Source organism: Portunus trituberculatus, chromosome 34 (assembly GCF_017591435.1).
Source record: "Portunus trituberculatus isolate SZX2019 chromosome 34, ASM1759143v1, whole genome shotgun sequence".
In the NCBI taxonomy this organism is placed as follows: Eukaryota; Metazoa; Arthropoda; class Malacostraca; order Decapoda; family Portunidae; genus Portunus; species Portunus trituberculatus.
The window spans coordinates 7168890-7195155 of record NC_059288.1 but is presented as its reverse complement, the minus strand read 5'-3'; the positions used below and the strand labels follow the sequence as shown (position 1 = coordinate 7195155).

The 26266-nt window shown below is 39.5% G+C and overlaps 1 protein-coding gene across 1 annotated transcript; it reads right to left on the bottom strand.

Moving 5' to 3' along the window:
• Positions 1–95: 95 nt before the first annotated feature.
• Positions 96–14224, bottom strand: LOC123512577 (protein qua-1-like). Its single transcript, XM_045269008.1, is given in 14 exon segments — positions 96–704; positions 1557–1631; positions 2114–2278; positions 3051–3161; positions 3743–3948; positions 4950–5069; positions 6002–6172; positions 7525–7577; positions 8693–8826; positions 9672–10061; positions 10064–10420; positions 11892–12095; positions 12759–12848; positions 13423–14224. Coding segments are annotated over 13 exon segments (2205 nt in total). The 5' UTR covers positions 13552–14224; the 3' UTR covers positions 96–704.
• Between the last annotated feature and the right edge of the window lie 12042 nt (positions 14225–26266).

Here is a 26266-nt window from a genome sequence, read left to right as displayed (position 1 = left end):
GTCACTTTTCTCTAATGTTTGTATCTCTTCTTGAATGTTCTCTTGTCCTGTGTTATTTTTACTCTTCATCTCAGCTTCTTCTTCTGTATTCTTAGTTTTGCTCTCCTCCTCTTCCTCTTTCTCCTCTTTCTCCTTCTCCTTCTCCTCCTCCTCCTCCTCATCTTCCTTCTCCACATTGCATTCCTCATTCCTATCTATTTGTGCTTCTTTGCTTGTTTCAATTTCCTTGCAATCTTGGTATGTCTCCTTCTCCTCTTCCTTTTCTTCTGCTACCTCCTTTTCTCCTCCATCTGTCTCCTGAATGGGTTGGGTGCCTTCCTCCTTCGTATCTCCTTCACTAACTGTCTTTCCATCAGCCTCACTACACTTCAAAGACTCATCTTCCTCCTCATCTTCCCTCCTTACCTCTCTGTCTTCCTCAGCAGCACCTGGCTTCACCACATCATCCTCTGCAGCAGGAGTAGGAGTAGAGGCCCTGGGTACCTCCTCCATCCCTGTTGAGTCCCCTACAAGAAGCTCCCCTTCCTCCACCTCCTCAGTGCTTGCCTCACAGTACACCTCACCTTCCTCAAGACTCTCTGCATCCACACACTCTACTGGGGACTCAGTTTTCAAGCCATTGTCGATTTCTTGATGGGTTTCTTCGGTATTTCTCCACCGATCTCCTCAGGAACCTTCGTGTCTGTTCCGTCTATCCCAGTTGCCTGTTGGGTGAAGGTAAGCAAATGAGTTAGTACAGGCAGAAATGTGGGGGGTTTTGAGACTAATGTGTATGATAAGTTCTGTCTTTCTCTGTCTCTCTCTCTCTGTTCTGCATGCAAGCACACACTGTTGCAATATTATTTGTTGGGGTTGGTAAGTAAGTAAGTGAGTTAGTGCAGGGAGATAGGTGGGAGCTTTAGAGTAATGTGTATCTCTCTGTCTCTTTCTCTTTCTGTTTTGCATGCAAGCACACACTTTTGCAATATATTTGTTGGGGTTGGTAAGTAAGCAAGGGAGTTTGTACAGAGAGAAATGTTGGGGGGGGCTTAGAGTAATGTGTATCTCTTTGTCTCCCTCTGTCTCTTTCTCTTTCTGTTCTGCATGCAAGCACACACTGTTGAAATATATTTGTCAGGGATCTTTCTCATTAGTTTGTCTCCACTCCACTCACCACAAATTCATCACTAAGTGGCAGGATGGTGGATAGGGAGCTACAGGATGGTGATAATGGTGATAATAATGATGATAAAAATGGTAATGATGAAATAATACAAAATGAAAACAAAGCTGAAATGATGATGATAATAATGCTGGAAAAAAAAAATCATTAAAAGAAAAAAAACCCAGGAAACATTAAGGAATAAGGAAAACTGACATAAAGCTAAGTTCATCATGGAATCACACCAAGCAAAGGTACAACACAAAAGAAAATGTAAATAGCACCACACAAAAAATAAAACAAAAAATGAATAAATAAAAATACACACAAAACTCAACACAAAACAAAAAAAAAGATAAAAAAAAAGAAAGCGAGGAACTGAGTCGAAAAGGATGCCACAAACCACACGCTGTACCTAATGCTCTATTCTTAAGCTTGTCTCCTGGCCTGGCCCCGGGGGTGAGCTACAGCACCTCCCCATCAGACCTGCCTACAGAGATGGGCTGACGTGAGTGTGGTGGGTCTTGCCGGGAGGACGGAATCTTGCCAAACACTCACCACAGACAGGCTAATGTCCTTTAAACTTTACCTCTTTCTTTTCCAAGCTTTTTTTTTTTTCTTTTTTTTTTATATATGATGTGTTTAACTCCTTCAGTAGTGGGATGCCTTTTTACCTTGAGTTTTGAGTATGATCAGATGATTTTATTGACATTAGGAAGGGTCTATGGAGGTCAGAAGATTAATGGCCAAAGTCTTCACTATCTTAATCACCCACATGAGTATCTGAAGCTGTATAAAATCACCAAATAGTCACCAGAATGAATATGATAACATGTCATGATACTGAAGAGGCTAACCAGTGCCCCTCTCAAAAAAAAAAAAAAAAAAAAAAAGAAAAAATAGATAAATAAAATAAAGGAAAAAAAATAATAAAATAACCTAACCTAACCAAGGGCACCCCAAGCAGCTCACCTCCGCAGGGCTGGACGCCGCACCTCCCTCCTGACTGAGTCCTGATGTGTCCAGACTGTCATTCCCACTGGTTACATCTGTCCAGGAATCATCAGTAGGGAGGTCTGGAGGGCTGGCGGGCAGTGGCTGGGCTGCGGCGGGAGGGGCTGCCAGGGACTCTCTCTCCTGAAGGTAGTGGAGAATATATCGTAACTTCTTCTCCATCATGCAAGACTGGTATGTACAGCAACTCAAGACTATGGAAAGTAGTACAAGGATATAGTAGACTACGTTGAGGAAAAATCTGCATAGGGATGTGTTGAAGTAATCCTGATGTAAGAATATATAGATGAAGAGAGAGAATTGGAATTATTGCACACGAAACGATTATGTTCAGTGGTGAGTTACGTTGTTGTATTCGTATATGAAGTCGGAGTGATTCTTATGTACGATTATGAGAGGAAGTTGTAATGATTTGCAGTGGAGAAAGCGATAGAAGGAACTGTGATTGTCATTTGCCGGCATCATATCAAATACTGTATCTTATGTATAGATATTATTTTTGTTAATTAAAGGTAGAAAAAAACTCCTTGCATATTTACAACTAACAGCCAGACAATCTGTGCAACGTCATGTAACAGCTCGGATCACAACAGTAGGAGCCATACATTCTGACATAATGGTTGATACTATTTGACATTGCTTTAGTACATTCATAAATACACATATAATGGTGGTGGTGGTGGTGGTGGTGGTGGTGGTTTAAGTGTTGACAAGAATACAGAATTTTCCTCTACAAAATCATAAAATCTGACAGTAAAATTGTGCATAAAAACAGAATCATAACTAAAACATTTTTGTCTAAATAAAACACACACACACACACACACACCAAAAAAACACCAATTAACAACCTTTATTTCACTCGCAGGAAACAAACCTCAGGGGACAGACTTACCATGGAGGGCTGGGGATCGGTGGGAAGGGAGGAAGAGGCGGGGGTGTCAGTGTGGGGGTCTGTGCTCCCCTCTACCCCCACACCCTGCTGGCTTGAATAGCTGTATGCATTCTGTCAATAAAGAGAGAGCAGTGTTTAATGACAGGGGTGGGTGGGTGTGTGTGTGTGTGTGTGTGTGTGTGTGTGTGTGTGTGTGTGTGTGTGTGTATCTATCTAATTATAGCAAAAAGTCCATGTGTGTGCCAATCTGTGCTATCATTTTAATCACAACAAAAACTTCATACCTTAAAAATAGAGTAAAAAAAAATACAAAATATCAAAAGGTCTTAAATCTATTGGTGCACATCATCATCATCATCATCATCATCATCATCATCATCATCATCATTATTTTCATTTATTGTCCACATATTCCCATTTAGCGTGGGGTTGGACAGGCGATGACTACTTTCCACAACTGGCGATCTTTTGCTATATGTTCTTCTATTCCCAACAACAACAACAACAACAACAACATAAAGAAGTACAAGAACAAAAACAAAAACTCGTACACCAAAAACACCAAAATACACCCAAAAAAACTGCACATATCAAGAAAAACATAAAAACACACAAACACACACACACACAAAAAAAAAATTGAAAAAAAAAAAAAAACAAGAAAAAACAAGAAAAACAAATATAAAACTTACTTCTTTATTACCATATGATCCTCCTCCACCTCCTCCTCCTCCACCTCCTCGTCCTTGCCCCCTGCCTTTTCCTCTGCCTCGTTCTCTCTTGTTACCACCACGGCCCCTGCCACGCCCCTGCCTCCCTCCACCTCCCTGCTCGCCACCCTCCACACTCTCCGGGGCGCCTCTCCTCATTCGGCCTGACCCAACCCTCACAAACTTGCCTGCAGAGGAGAGAGAGAGAGAGAGAGAGAGAGAGAGAGAGAGAGAGAGAGAGAGAGAGAGAGAGAGAGAGAGAGAGAGAGAGAGAGAGAGAGAGAGAGAGAGAGAGAGAGAGAGAGAGAATAAAGCAGACAATGTATACTGTAAATTAAGATATCGTTATTATTATTTTTTTCTTTTTATCTTCCAGCTAATGTAACTTTTCTGGGCTCAATTAACCATCTATTACCACCACTATTATTACCATCATTATTACTATTATTATCACTATTACTATTACTATTACTGAAAGATACAAGAGAGAGAGAGAGAGAGAGAGAGATAAACCACAACACTTCACATCAGACAAGAGAAAAAAAAAATTGACATTATTTCTACATTAAATCTGAGTTAACACAAGTGAAGATGGAGAGAAGGTGAAGTCAGGTGGAGAGCAGGTGGAGTAAGCTGGAGAGGACATACAGTAAAAGCAGAGTGAGAATGAAGAGAAGGTGGAAAGAAGGGTGGAGAGTGGAGAGAACATTAGAGTGAAGACAGAGTGAGAATGAAGAGGAGACAGAGAGAGAAGGTGAAGTGAGAGTGGAGAGAACATAAAGTGAGAATGGAGAGAAGGTGGAGAGAAGGTGGAGGGTGGAGAGAAAATAAGAGTGAAGGCAGAGTGAGAATGCCGATAAAATGGAGTGAAGGTGGGAGTGAAAGTGGAATAAGGATGGAGTGAGGTGGAGTGAGGTGGAATAGCAGCATCAAACCTCATCCTGACAAGAGTGAAATAGAGTGAGAATAGAGTGAGAGAAGAATGAAGGTGAAGCAAGGATGAAGTGAAGGTTGAGTAAGAGTGAAGTGAGGGTGGATTGAAGGTGGAGTAGCAGTCCTAAATCTCACCCTGACTAGAGTGAAGGTGGAGTCAAATAGAGAGTAGAATGAGAGTGAAGGTGAAGTGAGAATGGAATGAAGGTGGAATAAGAGTGAGGATGGAGTGAAGGTGGAAGAGTAGCAGCCTCACCCTCGCCCTGATTGGAGGCATTGATGGAGATGGTGAAGTGGTCGCCTTGCTCCTCCACTCGCCGCCCTCGGAACACTGTGTCTGGGTCCAGCTCCGCCATGATCTCCTGCTCGTGTGCTGCTGGTTGGGTGTCGAGGGAGAGAACAATTCATTAGTGCCGTTTTCTTTCTCTTTCTCTTTTTATTTTTATTCACATTTTCTTATCGGATTAATGTCATTTTCTTTCTTTTTTCATTCATTTTTTTTTTGTGGAATAAATTAATGGGGTTTGTCTTTTTTTTTTTAACTATTTTTCTTTTGGGATTAATTAAAGTGTTTTTTTTTTTCTTTTTCTTTTTTATTCATTTTCTTATTCAATTAATGTTTTTCTCTCTTTTTCTCTTTTCATACAAAATTTTCTTGTGGAATTAATTAATGGGGTTTAATTTTCATTCACTTTTTCTTTTTTATTCATTTTCTTATGGAATTAAAGTTGTTTTTCTTCCAGTTTTCCCTTTTTTATATATTTTTTTTGTTATATACAGTATTAATGAATGAGACTTTCTTTTCATTCTTTTTTCTTTTCTTTTTATTAACTTTACTTAGGAATTTATGGTATTTTCTTTTCTTTTCCTCATATTTTCTTGTAATCTTTTTCATTTTGACTATTTTACTATTTCATTTTTGGGGAATTGCTGATTTTCCTTTTAATTTCATTTTTACATATGTTTAGCCCACATCTTTTGTTTTTACTATATAACTTCTTCAATTTGTTTTACTGTGTTCTTTCTTTCTGTCTGGAATTACTCACATTCTTCTTTATTTCCATTTCTTTCATATTCAGCCATTTAATCAAATCATGAGTTATATATACATCAGGAAAAAGAGAGAGAGAGAGAGAGAGAGAGAGAGAGAGAGAGAGAGAGAGAGAGAGAGAGAGAGAGAGAGAGAGAGAGAGAGAGAGAGAGAGAGAGAGACTAAATAAAAATCACCAGTACATTGTCCCCACACACATAAACAAAAAAAAAAATAAATAAATGAATAAATAAAAAATCACCACTCAATATCCTTACAATTATGGTCGGGGTTTCCAAAGTGACTCCTGTTCTTGTTGCCGCCTCTGTGTCCCCGGCCTCCCCCGCCCCGCCGCTCCCCCTGCTGCCGGCCCCCCTGCCCCTGCCCCGGCCCCCCTTCCTGGGACTCGCCGGGGCTGCTCATGAAGTCTCCCAGTCGGATTCCTTCACCTGTGGGAGGAAAAAATGTGATGGTTAATTTGTTGTGGTATTTTTAGTTCCTTTTTTTCTCATTTTTCCTTTTTTTTCTTTTTTTTTTTTTTTTTTTTACACACACTTCCAAATCTCAGGGAAGCACAATACACAACAAAACACACAGAAAAATTAAACTTCCAAGTCTGAGAGGACACATTATTACCATCAGACACACAAAACACACACACACAAACCCTAAACTGTCTTGTGTCAGAGGAGCACAGTCCACACAACAGGGAAGCACTATACACAACAACACACAAAAACTAAGCTTCCAAGTCTAAGGGGAAACATTACCACCCTCACACACACACACAACAACACACACAAACCCTAAACTGTCTTGTGTCAGATGAGGAAAGTCCACACAACAGGGAAGCACTATACACAACAAAACACACACAAAAACGACGCTTCCATGTCTGAGGGGAAGCATTACCATCCTCACACACACACAAAGCACATGAACCTTAAGCTATCTCGTCTCAAGGTAGCACAGTCCACACAACAGGGAAGCACTATACACAACAAAACACACACAAAAACTATGCTTCCATGTCTGAGGGGAAACATTACCACCCTCACACACACACACAAAGCACATGAACCTTACGCTGTCTCATCTCAAGGTAGCACAGTTACACACAACACACACTTCCAAGTCTCAGGGAAGCACTGTCACAATCACACACAACTTCACACAGAAACTAAGCTTATACATGACAGAGTAAACACTGTTACCATCAGACACACACAACACACACACACAAATCCCGAGCTGTCTTGTGTCAATGAAGCACAGTAAACACAACACACACTTCCAAGTCTCAGGGAAGTGCTCTTACAATCACATACAACATCACACATAAACTAAGCTTCCAAGTCACAGAGGGAACATCACCACCCTCACACACAAAGTACATGAACCTTAAGCTGTCTCGTCTCAAGGAAGCACAGTGCACATGACACACACTTGCAAGTCTCAGGGAAGCACTGTTACAATCACAAAACTTCACACAAAATTAAGCTTCCAAAGTCACAGAGGGAACATTAGCACCCTCACACACAAACACAATACAAATAAGTGATCTCTACACTTAAATTAAACACAAAAAAGGTCGTCTCCACAAGATAAAGAAAAACTAGCAAGATGGAAAGCAGAAAATAGAGAAAGACTGAGAGGAAATCTTACAGCCATCACACACAGAACACACACACAAACACACAAACCCTATGCCGTCTTGTCTCAAGGAAGCACAGACCACAACAAACACTAAACACTGAGGGAGTGGCAAGAGTGTGGAAGGGACAAGCAGGGGCAGACTCACCCTTGCTTCGTGGGTACCGTGGGTCATATGCCGGCCCTGTATCTTCTCCGTCCCTGGGGAGGAAAGAGAGACAGTGGTGAGTGTGCATCTCTCTCCCTCTCTCTCTCTCTCTCCAGTAAGGTATTGAGGTATTGCTTCACTACAGACTGGCAACACAAGGGGTAGTGAACAGTGAAACATTGCTACTTCACACTAAAGGATGGATGGTTAGGAAGACAGAATATACACACTCAATCACACTAGATCACACTATAGAATGTATGGTAAGGATGACGACACATACACACTAAAACACACTAGATCACACTAAAGAAAAAAATGGTTAGGAACACAAAAATACAGATTGAAACACACCAAATCACATGAGTCTGTATATTAGTTAAGACACACATACACACAGAAACACACTAGATCACATGAAAATCTGTATTGTTACAGAACAAAAAAATATAGACTGCAACACACCTAATCACACAAGTCTGTATATCAGTTAAGAACACAAACATACATATTGAAAGAGGCTAAATCATACAAAAGGCTGTATGGTTAAGGAACACAAGCAAACAGACTGAAGGAAGGAGCAAAGAAAATGAGGAGTAATCACAAGGCAAGGAAGAGAAGAGGATGCAAAACAATAAGAGAAAGATAGAAAAGGAGAGAAAATACAGAAAGTAAGGAAAGGAAGGCAAGAAGAAAGAATAGTATGGAGTAGGAAAAAGGATGAAAACAAGACTTAAACAATATACACAAAAATAGGAAGAGAAAAGGATGTGAAACAATAAGACAAAGATAGAAAAGGAGAGAAAAGACAGAAAGTAAGGAAAGGAAGACAAGAAGAAAGAATAATATGGAGTAGGAAAAACGAAGAAAAATGAGACCCAAAACAAAATACACAAAAATAGGAAGAGAAAAAGGATGCGAAACAATAAGAGCAAGAAAGAAAAGGAGGGATAGAAAAAAAAACAAAAGACAGGAGATAAGGAAAGAAAGACAACAAGAAAAAGAAATTAAAAGTATAGAAAACAAATGAAAATACCAAAATAAAACACAAGGAGAAAGACAAAATCAGAGCAGAGGAAAACAGATGAGAACAATATCAAAATAAAACACAAGGCAAGGAAGAGAACAGAACCCTTCCAAGAACCCATCCTAGAACCCTTTCCTTTACCCTTGATCCATCTTGTCATTGTCCCACTCCCTCCGCCACGCCCCTCCATCAGTGCGGCCACGAGAGAGCCGAGCTTCATCAATGGCATCCCTCTCAGCCTTCCAGCGTTCATACTCCTGGTACTGTCCGTGGCCCTGAGGGGAAGGCAAAGAGGAGGTTAGGGGAGGTTAGGGAAGAGGTGAAAGGTAAGGTGCAAGAGAGGGAAAGAGTGAGGGGTGAGTAAGAATGGGATGCTGAGAAAAAAAAGGGCCAGAGTGAGAGGAATGGTGAAGAAAAAGAATGAGAAGTGAGAGGGATGAAGGGGGCAGTAAGAATGGGAAGTAACAGAGAAAGGGAAGAAAAGGAGAATGAGAGAAATGGATTAAGTTACAAGGAAAACAATGGGGAAGGTGAGAGAGAGTGAGGAGAGAGGGAAAGATGAGGGGAGTAAGAATGGAATGCAAAAGATATGAGAGAGAAAGGAAAGGAGGGTGAGAGGAATGGAGAAGAAAAAGAATGAGAGATGAAAGGTAAGGTGTGAGAGGGATGAAGGGAGAGTAAGAATGGGATGCAATAAATATGAGAAAGGAGAGGAGAGGAAAGGAGAGTGAGAGGAATAGAGAGAAAAAGAATGAGAGGTGAGAGTAAGATAAGGTGTGTGAAGAGAAGAGATGAGAGGAGAATAAGAATGGGATACAATAAATATGAGAAAGAAGAGGAGAGGAAAGGAGAGTGAGAATGGATTAAGTTGTTATGAGAAAAAGAATGAGAGAGGTGAAAGGTATGGTGTGAAAGAGGAAAGGATGAAGGGAATAAGAATGGAATGCAACAGATATGAGAAAGGAAAGGAAAAGGAAAAACAGAAGAATGGATAAAGATAAGAGGAGAAAGAATGAGAGGACAAATAACACACATCAAGAAAATAACTTCAAGAAAAAAAAAATCAACCAAAATTAAAAGCAAGAAAACAAACAAACAACACATTAACAAGAGTACTAACCCTTCCTCTTCTTCCTCTTCCTCCACCTCCTCCTCCTCCTCTATGATCATAGGCATGTCTTCCTCTTCCCCAGTGTCTTCCTTTCTCCTCATAGTCATCGTGGGAGTGATAGCCGTAACCCCTCTCTTTCCCCTCTCTCTCCCTCTCCCCTCCACTCCTATCCTTGTCCTTATCCCCATCATCAGGAAAATATCTTATGTCTCTATACGCAAAGGTGAATTTCCCCTTACCCTTCTCCTCCCCTTCCTTCCCATTCCCCTCAGTTTCCCCTCGCTCCTGCTTCTCCAGTCTTATATCCTGTGAGGGGAAACTATGATCCTGTCTCCCCCTATCTCTCTCCCTATCCTGCCCCCTTCCCCTGCCTCCACCCCTGCCAAATGGTCGGTCTGAGTTGTAGTAGTCCTTGTTCTCCCCTCTTCCCCTTCCCCTTCCCCTGCTGTGGTAGAAAGAGGACCCCCTGCCACCTCCTCTACCCTCCCATTCTCCTTCTTCTCTATTATCTCCCTCTCCTCCTCCTCCGTCATTTCCTCCTCCTCCTCCTCTCCATTTTCCACCTCCTTTCTCGTTCTCCTCTCCTGAACCGTCACATACATCCCTCCTCCTCCTCCTCCTCCTCCTCCTCTGCCTCTTCTGCCTCTCCCTCTCCCTCCTCTCTCCCTCCGCCCCCTCTGGCTCTCCCTCCCGTCCATCCCGTCTCGCTCAGGGTCAGACAGGAAGCGGTAACAGGGGTCTGGCGGTGGGCCGTCACTCTGAAAATGTAAACAAACAGTCAGATAGATTCATTTTGTGTTGTTTTAATGTTTTGTTGTCTTTTTCTAGTTACAAAGATACAGGTAACTCTTGATTTACACGTGTTTAATTTACATTTTTGTTAATACGCGACTGAAAAAAAATGTTACAATTAATCAAATTTGCGCGATCGGTTTGCTTATACACGATTTGGACCACATCCCACATCCCCCTATTATCTATTGTTTCTTATGAGAATTACAAGTCTGTTTTACGCGAATTTTGAAATATGCGATGCCTCTTGGAACACATCTATCGTGTAAATCGAGTTACCTGTAGTCTATTAGCCTCTTCAATACCACAATGCGTTTCCATATTCATTCTGGTGACTATGCGATACTGTACAGCTTCAGAAACTCATATGGGGCATTAAAATAGTGAGGACTCTAGCCATTAATCTTCTGACCTCAATAGAGCCTTCCTAATGTCAATAAAATGGTCTAATCGTATCCCCAGAAAATCAAGGTACAAATGCGTCTCAGTACTGAAGGGGTTACGTGTTGTATGATGTGTTAATAGTCTTTATTTCAGTTACAGAGATGGTTTATTGTGTGTTGTCTAGTGTGTTGCTGCCTGAAGTGTTGTTGTCCTCTTCAGTGAGAGATGATTATTGTGTGTTGTCTTGTGTGTTGCTAGTGTTTCTTCAGTTACAGGGATTATTTATTGTGTTTTGTCTAGTGTGTTGCTGTTTTTTTTTTTTTTTCCAGTTACAGAGATAATTTATTGTGTGTTGTATGAAGTGTTGGTGTGTTTCTTCAGTTACAGAGATAGTTTGTTGTGTGTTGTCTAAAGTGTTGCTGTGTTTTTTTTTTTTGTTTTGTTTTGCAGTTAGAGATAATTTATTGTGTTGTCTATAGTGTTGCTGTGTTTCTTCAGTCAGAGTAATAAAATGTTGTGTCTAATGTAATGTTATTGTTTCTCTCTCTCTCTCTCTCTCTCTCTCTCTCTCTCTCTCTCTCTCTCTCTCTCTCTCTTCAAGAATTAACAGTGTGAGTGGAAGTGTCGAGAAAGAACATGCCAGGAGGTGAAGTGTGTGTTTGTTACGACAGCGATGTGTTGCTATTTTTGTGTAGTTGATGGGGAATGTGTGCTAAAAAAAGCATTAACTGATTGACTGACTGATTAACTGAATGACTGACTGACTGACTGACTCACTGATTGATTGATTGATTGATTGATTGATTGATTGATTGACTGACTGACTGACTGATTGACTAAATGACTGACTGACAGACTGATTCATTGATTAATTGATTGACTAACTAACTGACTGACTGAATAACTGACTGAATACCTGACTGACTAAATGACTGACTGACTGACTGACTGACTGACTAACTAACTAACTAACTAACTGACTGACTGACTAAATACCCAAGACAACCAAATTTGGACACATTTTTCAAGACACACACAAACACAAACACACACCTGGGAGAGCCTCTGTCTGGCCGGCATAATATCAGCAGGGCGGGGCGGGGGCGGGGCAGCGTGGTGGTCTGAGGCGGGGTCCCGGGGCGGCCTGTCCTGTCTGTCTGGCCGTGTCCTCCCCACCTTCATCACGTAAGGCTTCACCTCGTCCATGATTACTGTCGAGCTTAATTTGTCTGCGTTTTTCTTGTCTGCTTCGATTTCCTGTGTGAATGAGTTGAGATTACTAGTGTTTGCTTGCTATCTCTGTCTCTGTCTCTGTCTATCTCTATCTCTATCTCTCTCTCTCTCTCTCTCTTTATCCATATTTCTTTAATTCTGACTTTTTATCACTTATTTCTCCATCTATCTCCTTACAATACTACTCTCTCTCTCTCTCTCTCTCTCTCTCTCTCTCTCTCTCTCTCTCTCAGTTACCAAGTGTCTATTTGTATCACTAAATCTCTTACTCGTACACTCAACTGCCCATTTACCTGCTTTGTTATATATTGTTGATTCATCTATTCATCTTTTCCTTTCCTTTTGACTCATTTTGTTTCTTTATTCATCTATCCATTTCATTTTACCTCATCTAACTTATTCACTTAATTATCTGTTTCAGTCTGACTTGTTTCACTGATCTAATAATTCATCTACTTCATTTTGGCTAATTTAACTCATGTATCTATTTCATTCTGACTTGTTTCACTTATTTACTCAACAATCTACCTCATTTTGACTTATTCAACTCATCTTTCTATTTTATTCTTACTTGTCTAATTTATTCACTCAACAATCTTCATATCTCATTTTGACTTATCTCACTCATTCACACAATTGTCTCACCACAATACTCATTAAACTCATGCATTTCTCTTCATCTCTCACCTGGTGTCTCTTGAGAAGCTCTTCATTTTTCCTCCTCATGTTCTCCATCTTCTGGTTGAGGTACTTCTCCTTCTCCTCCTGCGTCATCTGCTGCAAGGAGGGAAGAGAGAGAGAGAGAGAGGTGAGCACTTAACACACAGCAAGGTACTGACAGCTGCTGAGGATGAGAGCTTGACATTGAGACACTAGGTTTGTATAGTGTATGATGTATGATTTAGGGCAGTGGTTCTTCATCTTTTTACTATCACGCCCCCTCTAGGAATGTGTCCTTCCTCCACATCCACCCTTGCATCTATGTATACAATTCAATTCCCTTCCAAACTTAATTCCCTTCCAAATTTTTGCATTTTCATAAACTTCTCAATACATGGCCATGCTCTCATTAAGACAATGACAAATACAATTAGAGAAATACCTGCTATTTTTCAAGGACTCACACCCCTTTGGAAATTATGCCCACTAGGGATGGGGGGGAACACCTCAGTGGACCTTTTTTTATCACAATTTCTGTTGCCCTTGGCCAGTATTCCCTCTTACATGAAAAATAAATAAATACACAAATAAAAAATACAACTATTACAACAATATATCAACAAAATCATTATAACTAGTCACCACATCCTCCAGCACCTCCCCCTGACACACCCCAGCACACCCCCAGCACCTGTAGAGTCTCCTGATGGGGTGCAGGGGAGGGCATGTCACTTAGGCCCAGGAGGGAGGTGATCTGAGAGGGCCCACCAGCCACCCTCCCCCCAGCCAGTGACACACGCAGGTTCACATCCTCAGACATTGCTCTTCTCTATTCCTTGAGGTGTTGTGAGTGATGCTGGTGCTGGTTCATGGGGGTTTTGATGTTGTTGTTGTTGTTATTGTTGATATTTTTCACTATTCTAATGGTTCTTTTTATTTTTCTAATGGTTTTGTAACTTCTATGATGTTTTTTTTTTTTTTAAGTTTGATTTTCTTCTGTTTTAGTTTATTTGTTTAAGTTTTCTAATGGTTTTGTCCTCTTAATCACATTTTCTCGTGTTTTGATGCTGATTTTCTTCTTTTTAAGTTTGTGTTTATTTTTTCTCATGGTTTTGTTGTGTTAATCAGTTTTATATAAGTTTTCTTCATGCTGTTTTTCACTTTCATTGCTTATGTTTCTATTTTTCTATTTTTCGATTTGTTTTTGTACTCTTAATCATTTTTTGTGGTGGTTTATGTCAGCTTTCACTTTTTTTTATTTCCTATTTATTTTCTTCTGGTTTTCTAATTGCTCTGTTGTTTCTGTCATGTTTTTTTTTTATAATAGTTTGAACTTTTGGAGGTCTTGGTATATTTGGAGGAGGAGGAGGAGGAGGAGGAGGAAGACAAAGGCGTACAAGAGTGTATAAAGCAGGTAGTGTAGCACAGGTAAGAGAGAGAGAGAGAGAGAGAGAGAGAGAGAGAGAGAGAGAGAGAGAGAGAGAGAGAGAGAGCAGTGTACTAGTGTATATAAAAAGAAGTATTGTTTGGAGCTACGATAAACACACACACACACACACACCATCATACATATTTTCGTCACTGGATTACTGTTTTTTTTTTTTTTTGTGAATAATTATGGAGGGAATAAGAAATAATGGCTTTTTTTCTAGTTTTCATTGTTCCTTTCACATCCATTAACCTTTTTCTTTAATTGCGAAAACTTCTCACTGAAACAATGGACTTACAACGAAAATAATAATAATAATAGTAATAATAAGAAGAACAACAAGAACAAGAAGAAGTAGAATGCCAGCAGGAGAGAGAGAGAGAGAGAGAGAGAGAGAGAGAGAGAGAGACCCACAGCCACCACCACATCACCACAACTCCCGCCCCCTCACCATCATTTTCTCTTGTCATTACTCGCCACCAACGCGTAACGGCACCACCACCACCCCTACTACCACTACACCACCTCAATAAACAAATATAAATCAAGAAAAGCAAGGGAAAATATATCTTTCTTTCTTTATTTATTGCTTTTTTTTTTCTTTCAAGTCGTGTTCATGAAAGGTTAAGATGAACGCAATCTGTTTACATCTTTCGTCTCATGTCCTTCTCTCTCTCTCTCTCTCTCTCTCTCTCTCTCAAAGATTAACCCTCTCCTGCACTCACCATAAAATAATCCCCAGACATTCTATTCTCTCTCTTACTCATCTCATTCTATCTTTTGTTCGTCCTTCACAGTCGCCTCTCTCAGTTTTTGTCTCTAAAACTCCTTACTAGGCTGCAAATATTAACAAAAGCTGAAAATATAACTTATTCATATTCGTACGATCTCTCTTAGTATTCTGACATGCTTTGCTCTCTCGCCATGACTGCTTTCCAAGGTCACTGAGATGATTAGCGGGGTTTCCATGTGTTTCCCCTGTTATTGATATGGAAATCTTAATAATATGTCGCTGGAACCTTAAAAACGCCCTTGAGAACTTGTGTCACTTCAACTGGAGAGTTTTAAAAGTTGTGGAGGTGTGCAGTTGATTTTTTTATCTATTTCACTTCGTCATTCTTTCCACTCGACCGGTTATTCAGCGCTTACCCAACACCACCACCACCACCATCGCCACCGCGCGACTCTTGCATTTTTGCGAACTGGTCAGAAGCAGAACCAGTGGAAGTTAGGTTAGGTTAGATTAGGATCATTTTGGCGTGGCTTCTCTGAATTCTCGAGATTGGTAGCAAGGCGGTGCGAGCAAACCCAGTCACCCTACGGAGAAACTTTTTTTTTTATTTCGCAATCTTGACGGTATTTTTAAGCTATATACTGAACTATTTTCATATAAGAGCAGTAATAATTCATTAGTATCTATTTTCTCTAACTCCAGTGAGGGATAACTATTATATTATTGATAGTGGTCAAAGGTCGAAATTATAACTTTTTTTACATCCTCTACTCGCAAGACGTACAATTATCGAACTCAATACTCACAGTAAGTCACAGAATCTGATTTAGCCTTTTCAGAAAGCCTTAATTGTTACATCATTGCTATATATAGACATATCACCTTGCACTTCTTAATATAACACCCCAGCACATAATAAACAAAAATTCTGGTATGTTTCAGCCCCCTCACCCCCCACCCTTGGATAATAATAGAGATGGAAAGATGGAAGGGTGGAATAAGTAAACAAGAGAGTTGAGGTTTAACACAAAAATTATTATAAATCCACACATACACCGTTAAAATTATTGCTCCCTCACACACACACACACATACACACCAGTTGAATTTGTGGATGTGTAGCGTTAACATCACCACCACCACGACCATACCACACCACTACCACCACAGTACCACCACAATCACCACCACCAGACAACCACACCACATCACAAATATATACTCTACAAATTATATAGACCTGACCACAACACCACCACCACCATCATCATTATTACACACACACTTCTTCCTGCACTAAGCACCATCTAGCACCACTACTTAATTAAGGTCAGTAGAGTGGTGCCATGGTGGGCGGGTAGCGGGGCAGGGCGGCTTCACCTCAGTCCAAGAGTAAGCAAGCAGTCAGCCAGCTTAGGGGAAAGCAAGTCGTTCATATTATCACCTATTATCAGCTTATCATTGCCTTCATTTCTCACTGTAAGCCAGGGATAGTTCAGAGTGAAGCCACCTGCCCATCATTATACCACAACACATCATATAGACTCGACATGACCTAATTTTGATGAGATAAGAGGCAAGATGGCCGCCCCGCCACCCAGCCGGTCTACTGAGGTTGCCGCCTTGAAGCTCCGCCCACCCGCTGCTTCAAATACGTTTTCCAATCTTTTCCTAACTCCACTATTCGGTTTTTGTGTTATGTTTTTAGGGTTTCTATGAGTCTTTCATGGCTGTTGGAGTTTTTTCCGCGCCTCTGTTTAGTAAATATATGGCGTTTAGAGACTTTATGTGGGGTAGGTATGAGCCGTTTTGACGGTCAAAATTTCCTTCTTCGTATTTGGAGATTTTTTATTTCAAGCTAAAACCGGACCTTTGTGGTATCATAGAATCATATGTGCTCTTTTAAGTGTGTCACACTGCCACTGAGTGAAAAATGTGGGTTTTCTAATGATGTTTGATCGTGTTAAGCGTAAATTATATATTTCTTACTTTATTTGTTTACGATTCTGCTTTACGATCTCAGTAGTTGTACAATACCTTAAAGGATAGCTCAGACTTTGTATAATGTGTCAAAATACTCGTTAAGTAAAATGGATTGACTTAACAAGAGCTTTTAATGAGTTTAGATTTTAATGCTTTTGTTTTACATAAAAGAAATTAATTCGTTCACTTCTGGTTCTAAGTAAGAGTTGGATGTCTGAGAAGGTCGTTCATGCAGTGTAATATTTTTCAATAAACGTATGAAGCCGAAATGGCTGGACGATTTTCTACTTTTCATAGTGGGAGTGTTTTAATAATTTTATTATACTTAATGTACACAATTATTCAATACTAGTTAGGCTGGAGGTGTTTTAATAATGTGGATGTTAATTAAAGTACTTATAAAATCACAAAATAACAAACATTAGGATCTGGCTTCAGTTTTTCTATATGTCGATTTTGAAATGAGTTCCGTTACGTACGTAAAATCACCAACGGTCACCAGCTCCCCGCCCGCCCGCCTAGCCAGGGGTGTGACGTCATCGAGTGGGCGGGGCTACGTCGGTGTCGTCTGCCGCCTACCTGCCGAATATGTTTAGCTAATATTTGGCACATTTAGCATTGTTTTCCCTCCACTGGTGTCACTAAACGGAGCCACATAACAATGCTTTGCCATCAGCTGTTCAGATACAACTGTCACTGGCGGGTGTTGGTGAGGTGAAGGGTTACGTGAGGCAGAACGGTGGTGGCGGCAGCAGTCTCCACCTCAAACATGTCACTTGACAGTCCTGCATGTGTGTCTGTGTCAAATTTACCTTCCTCTTCCTCCTCCTCCTTCACCACAAGTACACTCAAGCTCTTCCCCCTCCGCCTTCTCAAGCCCCAACCTCCTCTTCCTCATGCTGTGGGTTTTATATTAATGTGTTTTGGTGTTTTGAGCAAGTCTGATGTGTTTTAAGCGTATCTTGTGCTGGTTTGAGTGTATGTTGTGTGTGTTGCGTATATTAAGCGTGGTCGCAGTGTTACACGAAGATCGGTAATGAGCTCTGATCGCTACCACTGAGTGAAAGGCTAACCGCGCACTGCATGTTGGTCCCGTGTGTGTGTGTGTGTGTGTACAACTCCATAAAATATCATGCTCTCACACGCGCCCGCCACGCAAATTTCACTGTTGGGTCGTATATATCTGTGACCTTGCACCATACATATATACACCCTCGCTTTCTCCGCCACTGAACAGACCCACCCACATCATAATAACCACATGAATTCTTATCACCATCACCGTAAACCACCATATGGACGAACACAACGAACACAAACACGGGATACAAGAAATAAAGACTAACACCACTTACGCAATACCTCACACACACACAAAAAAAAAAACATATTTCACGTAACTTAACCACGAGACTATCACTACTTAATTACAGCACTTTATTTCTCAGCACAGTTAACCTTTCGTTTCTCTTTCAGTAACACAACGAATACAAACACGTCAAACTAGGAAAAGGCCACGGAACACCAATGGCGCAGCACAGGGACCAGAGGAGGCATTAAAATTTCTGGAAACTTTAACCCAATAGGATAAACCGCTCCATTGCTTAACTTTACAGTACAATAGTGGCTTCCTCTATATATAACACTACAGTACAATAAGTTTCCTCTCTCTGTCTCTCTCTAGGGAAAGAAATGAGAGAAAGGGAGAGGAGTCGAAGGGAACTGCTGACAGCCTCCGCCACTGTCAGATGTGAGACTGCAGGACGGATGGAAAGAGGGAGATGGAGGGAAAGAGGGAGTGAGAGAGGGAGGGAAGGAGGAAGTGAGACAGGCGGACACTCAACTCACGTGAATCATTCTCTCTCTCTCTCTCTCTCTCTCTCTCTCATAAAAGCACATAACCAACTTCCGGTTATCACTTCCCACGACTCAAGTTCTTCAAGAGAGAGAGAGAGAGAGAGGCAGAGATGCGTGACAATAATATCCCTGCTGGAACCAAATTAAAAAAAAAAAAACGCGTTCCTATATCTCCTAACCATTAGTCTATTTATATAAACTGAGAAGAGGAGGGCAGGATGAAGAATGTCGCCTCTACCGTAGGGGTGAAGGGAGCATGTCACCTGGTTCATGGAGTATATTGCGGGGGGAGGGGGATGAAGATAGGGAGGGAGAGGGAGAGTTGAGTCATGCCGTTAAAAAATATCACCAATCTCTCTCTCTCTCTCTCTCTCTCTCTCAGCAGTTGCAGTCTCTCCCTATTTGATGAAGCAGTTTTCCTACCTTCCCACTAGCGGCTATTTAATTTTTGTTAGAAAAAGGCTGCGTGATGGCAAACAGTGTAGACCAGACAAGGAGGCCAGACCGACTCATCTTTGTGGTGTATTACTACTACTACTACTACTACTACTACTACTACTACTACTACTACTACTAGGCTAACAATAATGATAATAAAAAACTAAATGAATAATAATAATAATAATAGTAATATCAATAACAATAACAATAATAATAATAATAATAATAGTAACATCAATAACAACAACAATAATAATAATAACAACAACAATAATAATAATAATATGCATCTTGATTTCTACCCAATGGTATTTACCTATTAGAATCCTTCGAGTGGACATGAGAAGTCACTCTAGGGAAAAGTAAGAACAGGGAGGCTGGTTCATCAAGTAGGGCAACGTACCAACCTACATACAGACATACATATACATACATACATACATATATACTTACACCAGGTTCCAGAGACATGGTGGATGGCTGCTAACTCCCTCTCTATCTCTCTTTCTCTCTCTCTCCGATGTTCCTGAAGAGAAGATAACATCATTGACAGATTTCATCATCACAAAACATAATATGAATTTCCTCCTTTTGGTGCTATCCTCTTCCTCCTCCTCCTCCTCCTCCTCCTCCTCCTCTTCCTCCTCCTCCTCCTCCTCCTCTTCCTCCTCCTCCTCCTCCTCCTCCTCTGTTGTCTTCTCTCACACATTAATAATAGGTACTGTATTTGAGGACCTAGATACAAGAAAGGAGCAAACAAAAAACACACTAATAGCCTGTGTTGTATCTGAGAACCTAAATTCGCTTTGTCTCCAATCACTACCCACTCTCGAGACATCTTTCCTATTTCCACAGCCATGGGTAAACCTCGTGCTCGTTAGAAATTATAATATCTGGTCTTTCCTCATGTCTTTTTCTTCCTGAGAGCATAAGAACCTGTGAAAAAGAGGGAAGCTGCAAGGGGATCCCAAGCCTACACGTGGCATTTCCTGTATGAGTAAAGATACCTAATTCCATCAAGGGATCTTGTACTAATAAAGACTCTATACATTGCTTCTTCTGGTGTGATTTACTGCATGTCCCGCTGAGATGACTAAGGGAAGGAGTATATATATTAATGATGAGTGTCGCATACTAAAGAAAAGTAATAAGGAATGAGAAAGAGAAAATGAAAAACAAAACATATAGATAACTAATACATACACATAAATCATATATTTGAGATGGGATAAGGAAATAAGGATGGAAAATAACAATGATTATGATGATGAGAAAAAGGAAATGATACAATAATGAAGAAAACTAATGATGACTATAAAGATGAGTACAAGGAAAGGAAGATGAACTAACAATGGGAAAATAATGATGACTGAAGATAATGATAGGGAAGAAATGAAATAAAAAAAAAAATTATGATTGTGAAGATGAAGATAGGCAAAAAGAAAAGAATGAATGTGAAAATTGAAAAAAAGGGAAAAGATGAAACAAAAAAAGAGAATAAAATAATGAGCTCAAGGATGAGAACAAAAACCAAGATGGAAAAGAATTGATGACGAGAAAGCAAGATAGAATAAAGACAATGAAAAGAAGGCAAGATAGAATAAAGGCAGGATAAAATAAAGCCAATGAAAATAAAGTAAAGAAAGAATAAAGTCAATGAAAAGAAATAAAGAACAAAGTCAAGGAAAAGAAAGCAAGATAGAATACAGTAAAGATAAAATAAAGCCAAGATAGAATAGAGTCAAGATAAAATAGTCAATGCCGAGAAAGCACAATAGAATAGAATAAAGATAGAATAAAGACAATGAAAAGAAAGCAAGATAGAATAAAGTCAATGAAAAGAAAGTAAGATAAAATAAAGCCAGGAAAAGTTAATGAAAATAAAGCAAGATAGAAAAGTCACTGAAAAGAAAGCAAGATAAAATAAACTCACGATAAAATACAGTCAGTGAAAAGACAGAAAGATAAGAGGAGCAGCAAGATTAGCCTCACACTACACACTTCCTGTTCCTCTCACAACAACCTGAGTGTTACCTAACCTCCCACACACCCAGTCACCCACACTTACCTGGCTTCCATCTCACTCCAGGTAAAGCTGTCTGTGTGTGTGTGTGTGTGTTTATCTAGTTGTACATGTATTTACCTAGTTGTTGTATTTTTACAGGGCCTGGGCTTTATGATCGTGTGGCCCCTGAGATGTGATTTATTTAGTCTATTTTGTGGTCATGAATTAAAACCTCTCTCTCTCTCTCTCTCTCTCTCTCTCTCTCTCTCTCTCTCTCTCTCTCTCTCTCTCTCTCTCTCTCTCTGTAAGCTTTCTTCTCCTCTCCCAGTCACTCTCTCTCTACATCAGATCAATAGACTCCACCCTACTGCCTCATCCCAGTGACTCATGACCACCACCACCACCACCACCACCACCACTACCACTACCACCACTATCACAGCATCTCACACAATCTTAACTCTTTCACTATAATACAAAACAATTAACAACACGAACAGCAATGCACAATATCTTTATGAGCATCTACAAGAAAGAAGAGACTTGTAAAAAAAATACATATATAATCAGCAATTTTTACACAGTTTTAAAATTGGAGGTGTCTGTGGAGCAGGTAAAGGTGTCTCAGAGTGATAGGTTATGAAGGAAAGGTGTACCAAATAACAGGCAAAGGGTTGACACAGTATACACAAGGATAAACTCAAGTATCATAGCAATATCACCTACTCATTATGAAAGACTATTTATTCCTCAGCAAGAAAATAATATTATGCTTCTTTAGCTTATGATTTGGACATATTAAAGTATCGTAGCAATATTACCTACTTATTACGAGACTTTCTATTCCTCAACAAAAAAATATATAAATGAATAAATAAATAAATAAATAAATAAATAAAAAATATGAGGCATCTTTAACTCATGATCTGGACATATTCAAGTATCATAGCAACATTACCTACTTATTATGAGACTATTTATTCCTCAGCAAAACAGAAATAATGCATCTTTACTTTCAATCATAATAAAATAATGTTAATCTGAAAATATTTGGTATGGTATGGAAAATTTGTGATTCTTGGATTATTTTACCTAATTGACACTTACCTAACCTCTTCAGTACTGGGACACATTTTTACCTTGAGTTTTGGGGGTGTGATTAGAACATTTCTATTGATATTAGGAAGGGTTTATGGAGGTCACAAGATTAATGGCCACAGTCTTCACTATTTTCATCTCCCACATGAGTTTCTGAAGGTGTATAAAGTCAGCAAATAGTAACCACAATGAATATGGAAATGTGTCATGGTACTGAAGGGGTTAAATAGGTATAAATCAACCATCAAAATAACAAAGCAGTCCATTGATAGCCATACTACAGCATAATCTATCACTGGAAATAAAATAATGCTAATTAGGAAATACTATGGCATAGTTTAGCAAGAAGTTGTGATTCTTATATCATTTTAACTAAACAATACCAAAATAGAGATGAAATAACCAACAAAGTAGGAAAATACTTCATTCACAACTAAAGATGCGCTTGGGTAGTGATATGGGCCCTAATATGGCTATCACTATACATAAAATTGCCTGCGCCACTAATGGGTGGAAGCTGAACAGTGCTTCCCATACTCTTCAGGTAAACCTACAGGCACTCTAGGCCACAACATGAAAGAAAAAAAATTAATTAATTAATAAAACAGTATATAAACAATCTAACTTCTGGATGAGAAAATGTTAGTTTGTTAGTCATTATAGTGACTAACAAACTGATCTGCTTTGGTTACACAACTCAGTCCCATATTCTGAAATGCTTTGCTCTCTCACCATTACTTCTTTACAAAAGCTCTAGTTGAAAATACTTGTGTTTTTATGGATATTTTTATGGTTCTGGTGATAGACTGGCATGATTTATAGTTTACTATGAGGAGAAACTGTCATGAAAACCCAGCTTGTCATCTCTATGGCCTTGCAAAATTGTGAGAGGATAAAACATTTCTAAGAGTGTTTTTATGGTTCTGATGATAGATTGGCAAGATTTTTAGTTTATTATAAGGAGAAACTGTCTTGAAAACCTGGCTTGTCGTCTCTGTGGCCTTGGAAAACTGTGGTAATGAGAGAGCAAGGCATTTCTGAATACAAGCATCAGTTTTTTTTTCTCAGAATTCACCTCCTCCAGTAATTTCTACCCTTAAAGACTGGCATGCCCACAGAAGCCTTTTATGTAAGTGGGGATAAATGGCTAAGAGCAACAAAAAATAAGAAAAAAAGCCCACTTACTTTCCAGCCCCCTTGCAGGTCTGATAAGAGTTAGCCAAAAGACAGGACAAATGCCTTGAAACCTTCTTCTTAAATGAAGTCAAAGCTATCCCTTTATTTGTTCATATATTACGTTCATGTCAGCCTAACCATGGCAAGAAGGGGAAGCCAACCAGGTGAGTCAGGTGAGTCTATAAATTAATAAAATGCAGGTAAATTTTAAATGAAGATTCTTAGATAATCTCACACAGACAGTAAATAAAAATCAAATAACACAAACAAGCACAATAAATAACAACAAATTCACAACACCAACACCTACACTGCACCATCAAAGGAGAGAGAAAACGAGAAAGAAAAAAAAAATTAAAATTCGCCAAATACAGCTTAGCAAAAATTTATCCACATACTTACACCATTCCAAACACATTAATCAACACCAAAACAAACCTCAACACCATCCTAACCCATCAATTAACACCAAAAACCTGGAAAATCAATCCACAGTGGGTGACAGAACACAGAAATTTCGCCCAACTTTCTAAAAATCAGCACAGTAGACCCACACAAGACATCTCCAGCATTATTTCCCCTTTATTTCCCTCATTTCCCTATTTCTGGAGCTAGCAGGTGAACGAGGGGAGGGGGGCGTGGTTCCCTACCTATGTGCTACCTGTGGGAGTACACGGAGGCTTAAATGAGGAGTAATTACCGGGAAAGTTGAGGTGGTCAGCTGGTTTTGTTTGTGTGAGGGAAGGAGAATGGAATGGAGGAGCAGCAAGGGGTGACTTCACTTTCCCAGGCTTTTTGTTAGAGAAATTTCTGGTTCTATTCCTTCTAACTTATTCTAAATTCAATATCACAGTGATGTATTACTTGTTATTTATTTCCCTTGGGCTTTATCGCTACTTATACACGCAAAGAGAAAACAGCAAGGGATGACTTCACACTCTGCGGCTTTTGAGAGAAAATCCCGGCTCTATTCCTTCTAACGCCTTCTTAATTCAATATCACAGGGTTGTATTAGTTTTTATTATTTATTTATTTATACAGCGTTTTTTTATTGGTCTCATACACGCTAGGAGAAAAAAAAGCAGTCACTTCATATTATCAGACTTTAGTGAGAGAAAATCCCGGCTCTATTCCTTCTAACGCCGCCTTAATTCAATATCACAGAGTTGTATTAGTTTTTTTTTTTTATTTATTTATACAGCGGTTTTTTATTGGTCTCATACACGCTAGGAGAAAAAAAAGCAGTCACTTCATATTCTCAGACTTTAGTGAGAGAAAATCCCGGCTCTATTCCTTCTAACGCCTTCTTTATTCAGTATCATAGTGTTGTATTACTTGTTAGTTATTTTTTTTTATCTTTTTTTATTGGTCTCATACACCCAAAGAGAAAAAGCAAGGGTTGACTTCACATTCCCAGATTTTTGTTAGAGAAAATTTTGCTCTACTCCTTCTAACTTATTCTAAACTCAATATCACAGTATTGTATTAGTTATTTTTTGCTTCTTTAGGGTCTTAATGGTCTCATACACTTTTATAATCCTGGTAAAATGAAGGAGTAACTGTGTAATTTCTTCAAGCCAATGTTTTAAGTTTTTATTAAGTTATTATACACTTTTCTGCGCTTTTATTTGATCTGATATACGTTTATTTATTTAGTCATTGCTTCTGTAGTGTCATTCAGACTTCCACTACCTTTTTGTTTAAGTTTAATATTCTTGAGGTTTGTTAGTTATTACACACTCTTCATTAGGGTTTTGTTAGATTGGTTCAATATTTCCTCATCCGTCAGTGAGTAAAACAACACCTGTTAATCTTTTTTTTTCAAGTTATTTTATTTCATTATAGTTTGATCCGTGTTCTTCGTCTGCTTCTTCATCTTCATAATCTTCTTCATCATCATCTTCTTTTACAGGTTTTATTTCGCTGCAGTCTTGTCTTGGCTTGTAACACTTCCCTCTCATCATGGGTTATGTTGCTGCTTATCTATTGTATTAGCCCTTACTCTGTTATTTGGCACATGTTTCCTCCATCATTAGCCATTCTGACATTCCTTCTTGTGCTTTAGCCACCGCCAAATAAAACTAGAAACACCAAAATATATTCGTTTTGAGTTCCTTCTTTCTTACACGTGTCAGTAAAGATTTCATCCATGCTTGTGGTTTGTTGCTTGTCGCAGAGAGAGGGTTAATGTCGCCCCTCTCTCCGTAAGAACAAGAACATTTATTTTTTTGTTCTTGCTACCGTAAAAGAACGGGATGTCAAGTTTCCTTGGGGATTAATGTCCACTACTAAACTCTCTCTCTCTCTCTCTCTCTCTCTCTCTCTCTCTCTCTCTCTCTCTCTCTCTCGTTATATAATCAAGACTAGATAAATCCGTTTCTATCCTGTAGCTACATTTATTATGGTAGCGGTAAACATATTTCTCTTCCTCCTGCCTCTTGCATACCACACAGGCTATATTACAGGGGTGAGGAGCCACCGGTAGCCTATACAACACCTCACTCACCACCTGACGGAGGCCTAACCAGTAACCAAAGCGTAGTGCCAGCAACCAACCCACACGCACCTCTACCTACACTGCCTCGCCCCGCTATTTAGAAAACCCTTCACTCTCTCACTACGACTATTTTCTAAGGTCACAGAGATGATAAGCTTGGTTCTCAACACTATTTCTCCCTTTAGTAATGTAGGAATATTAGTTATAATCTGTCACCCAAACCGTTAAAATACCATTATAAACCAGAGTATCTTCACCTAGAGACATTTTTCACAATAGGAGACGCGACAGGGGTAGTTTGATGTTTCTTTCTCAT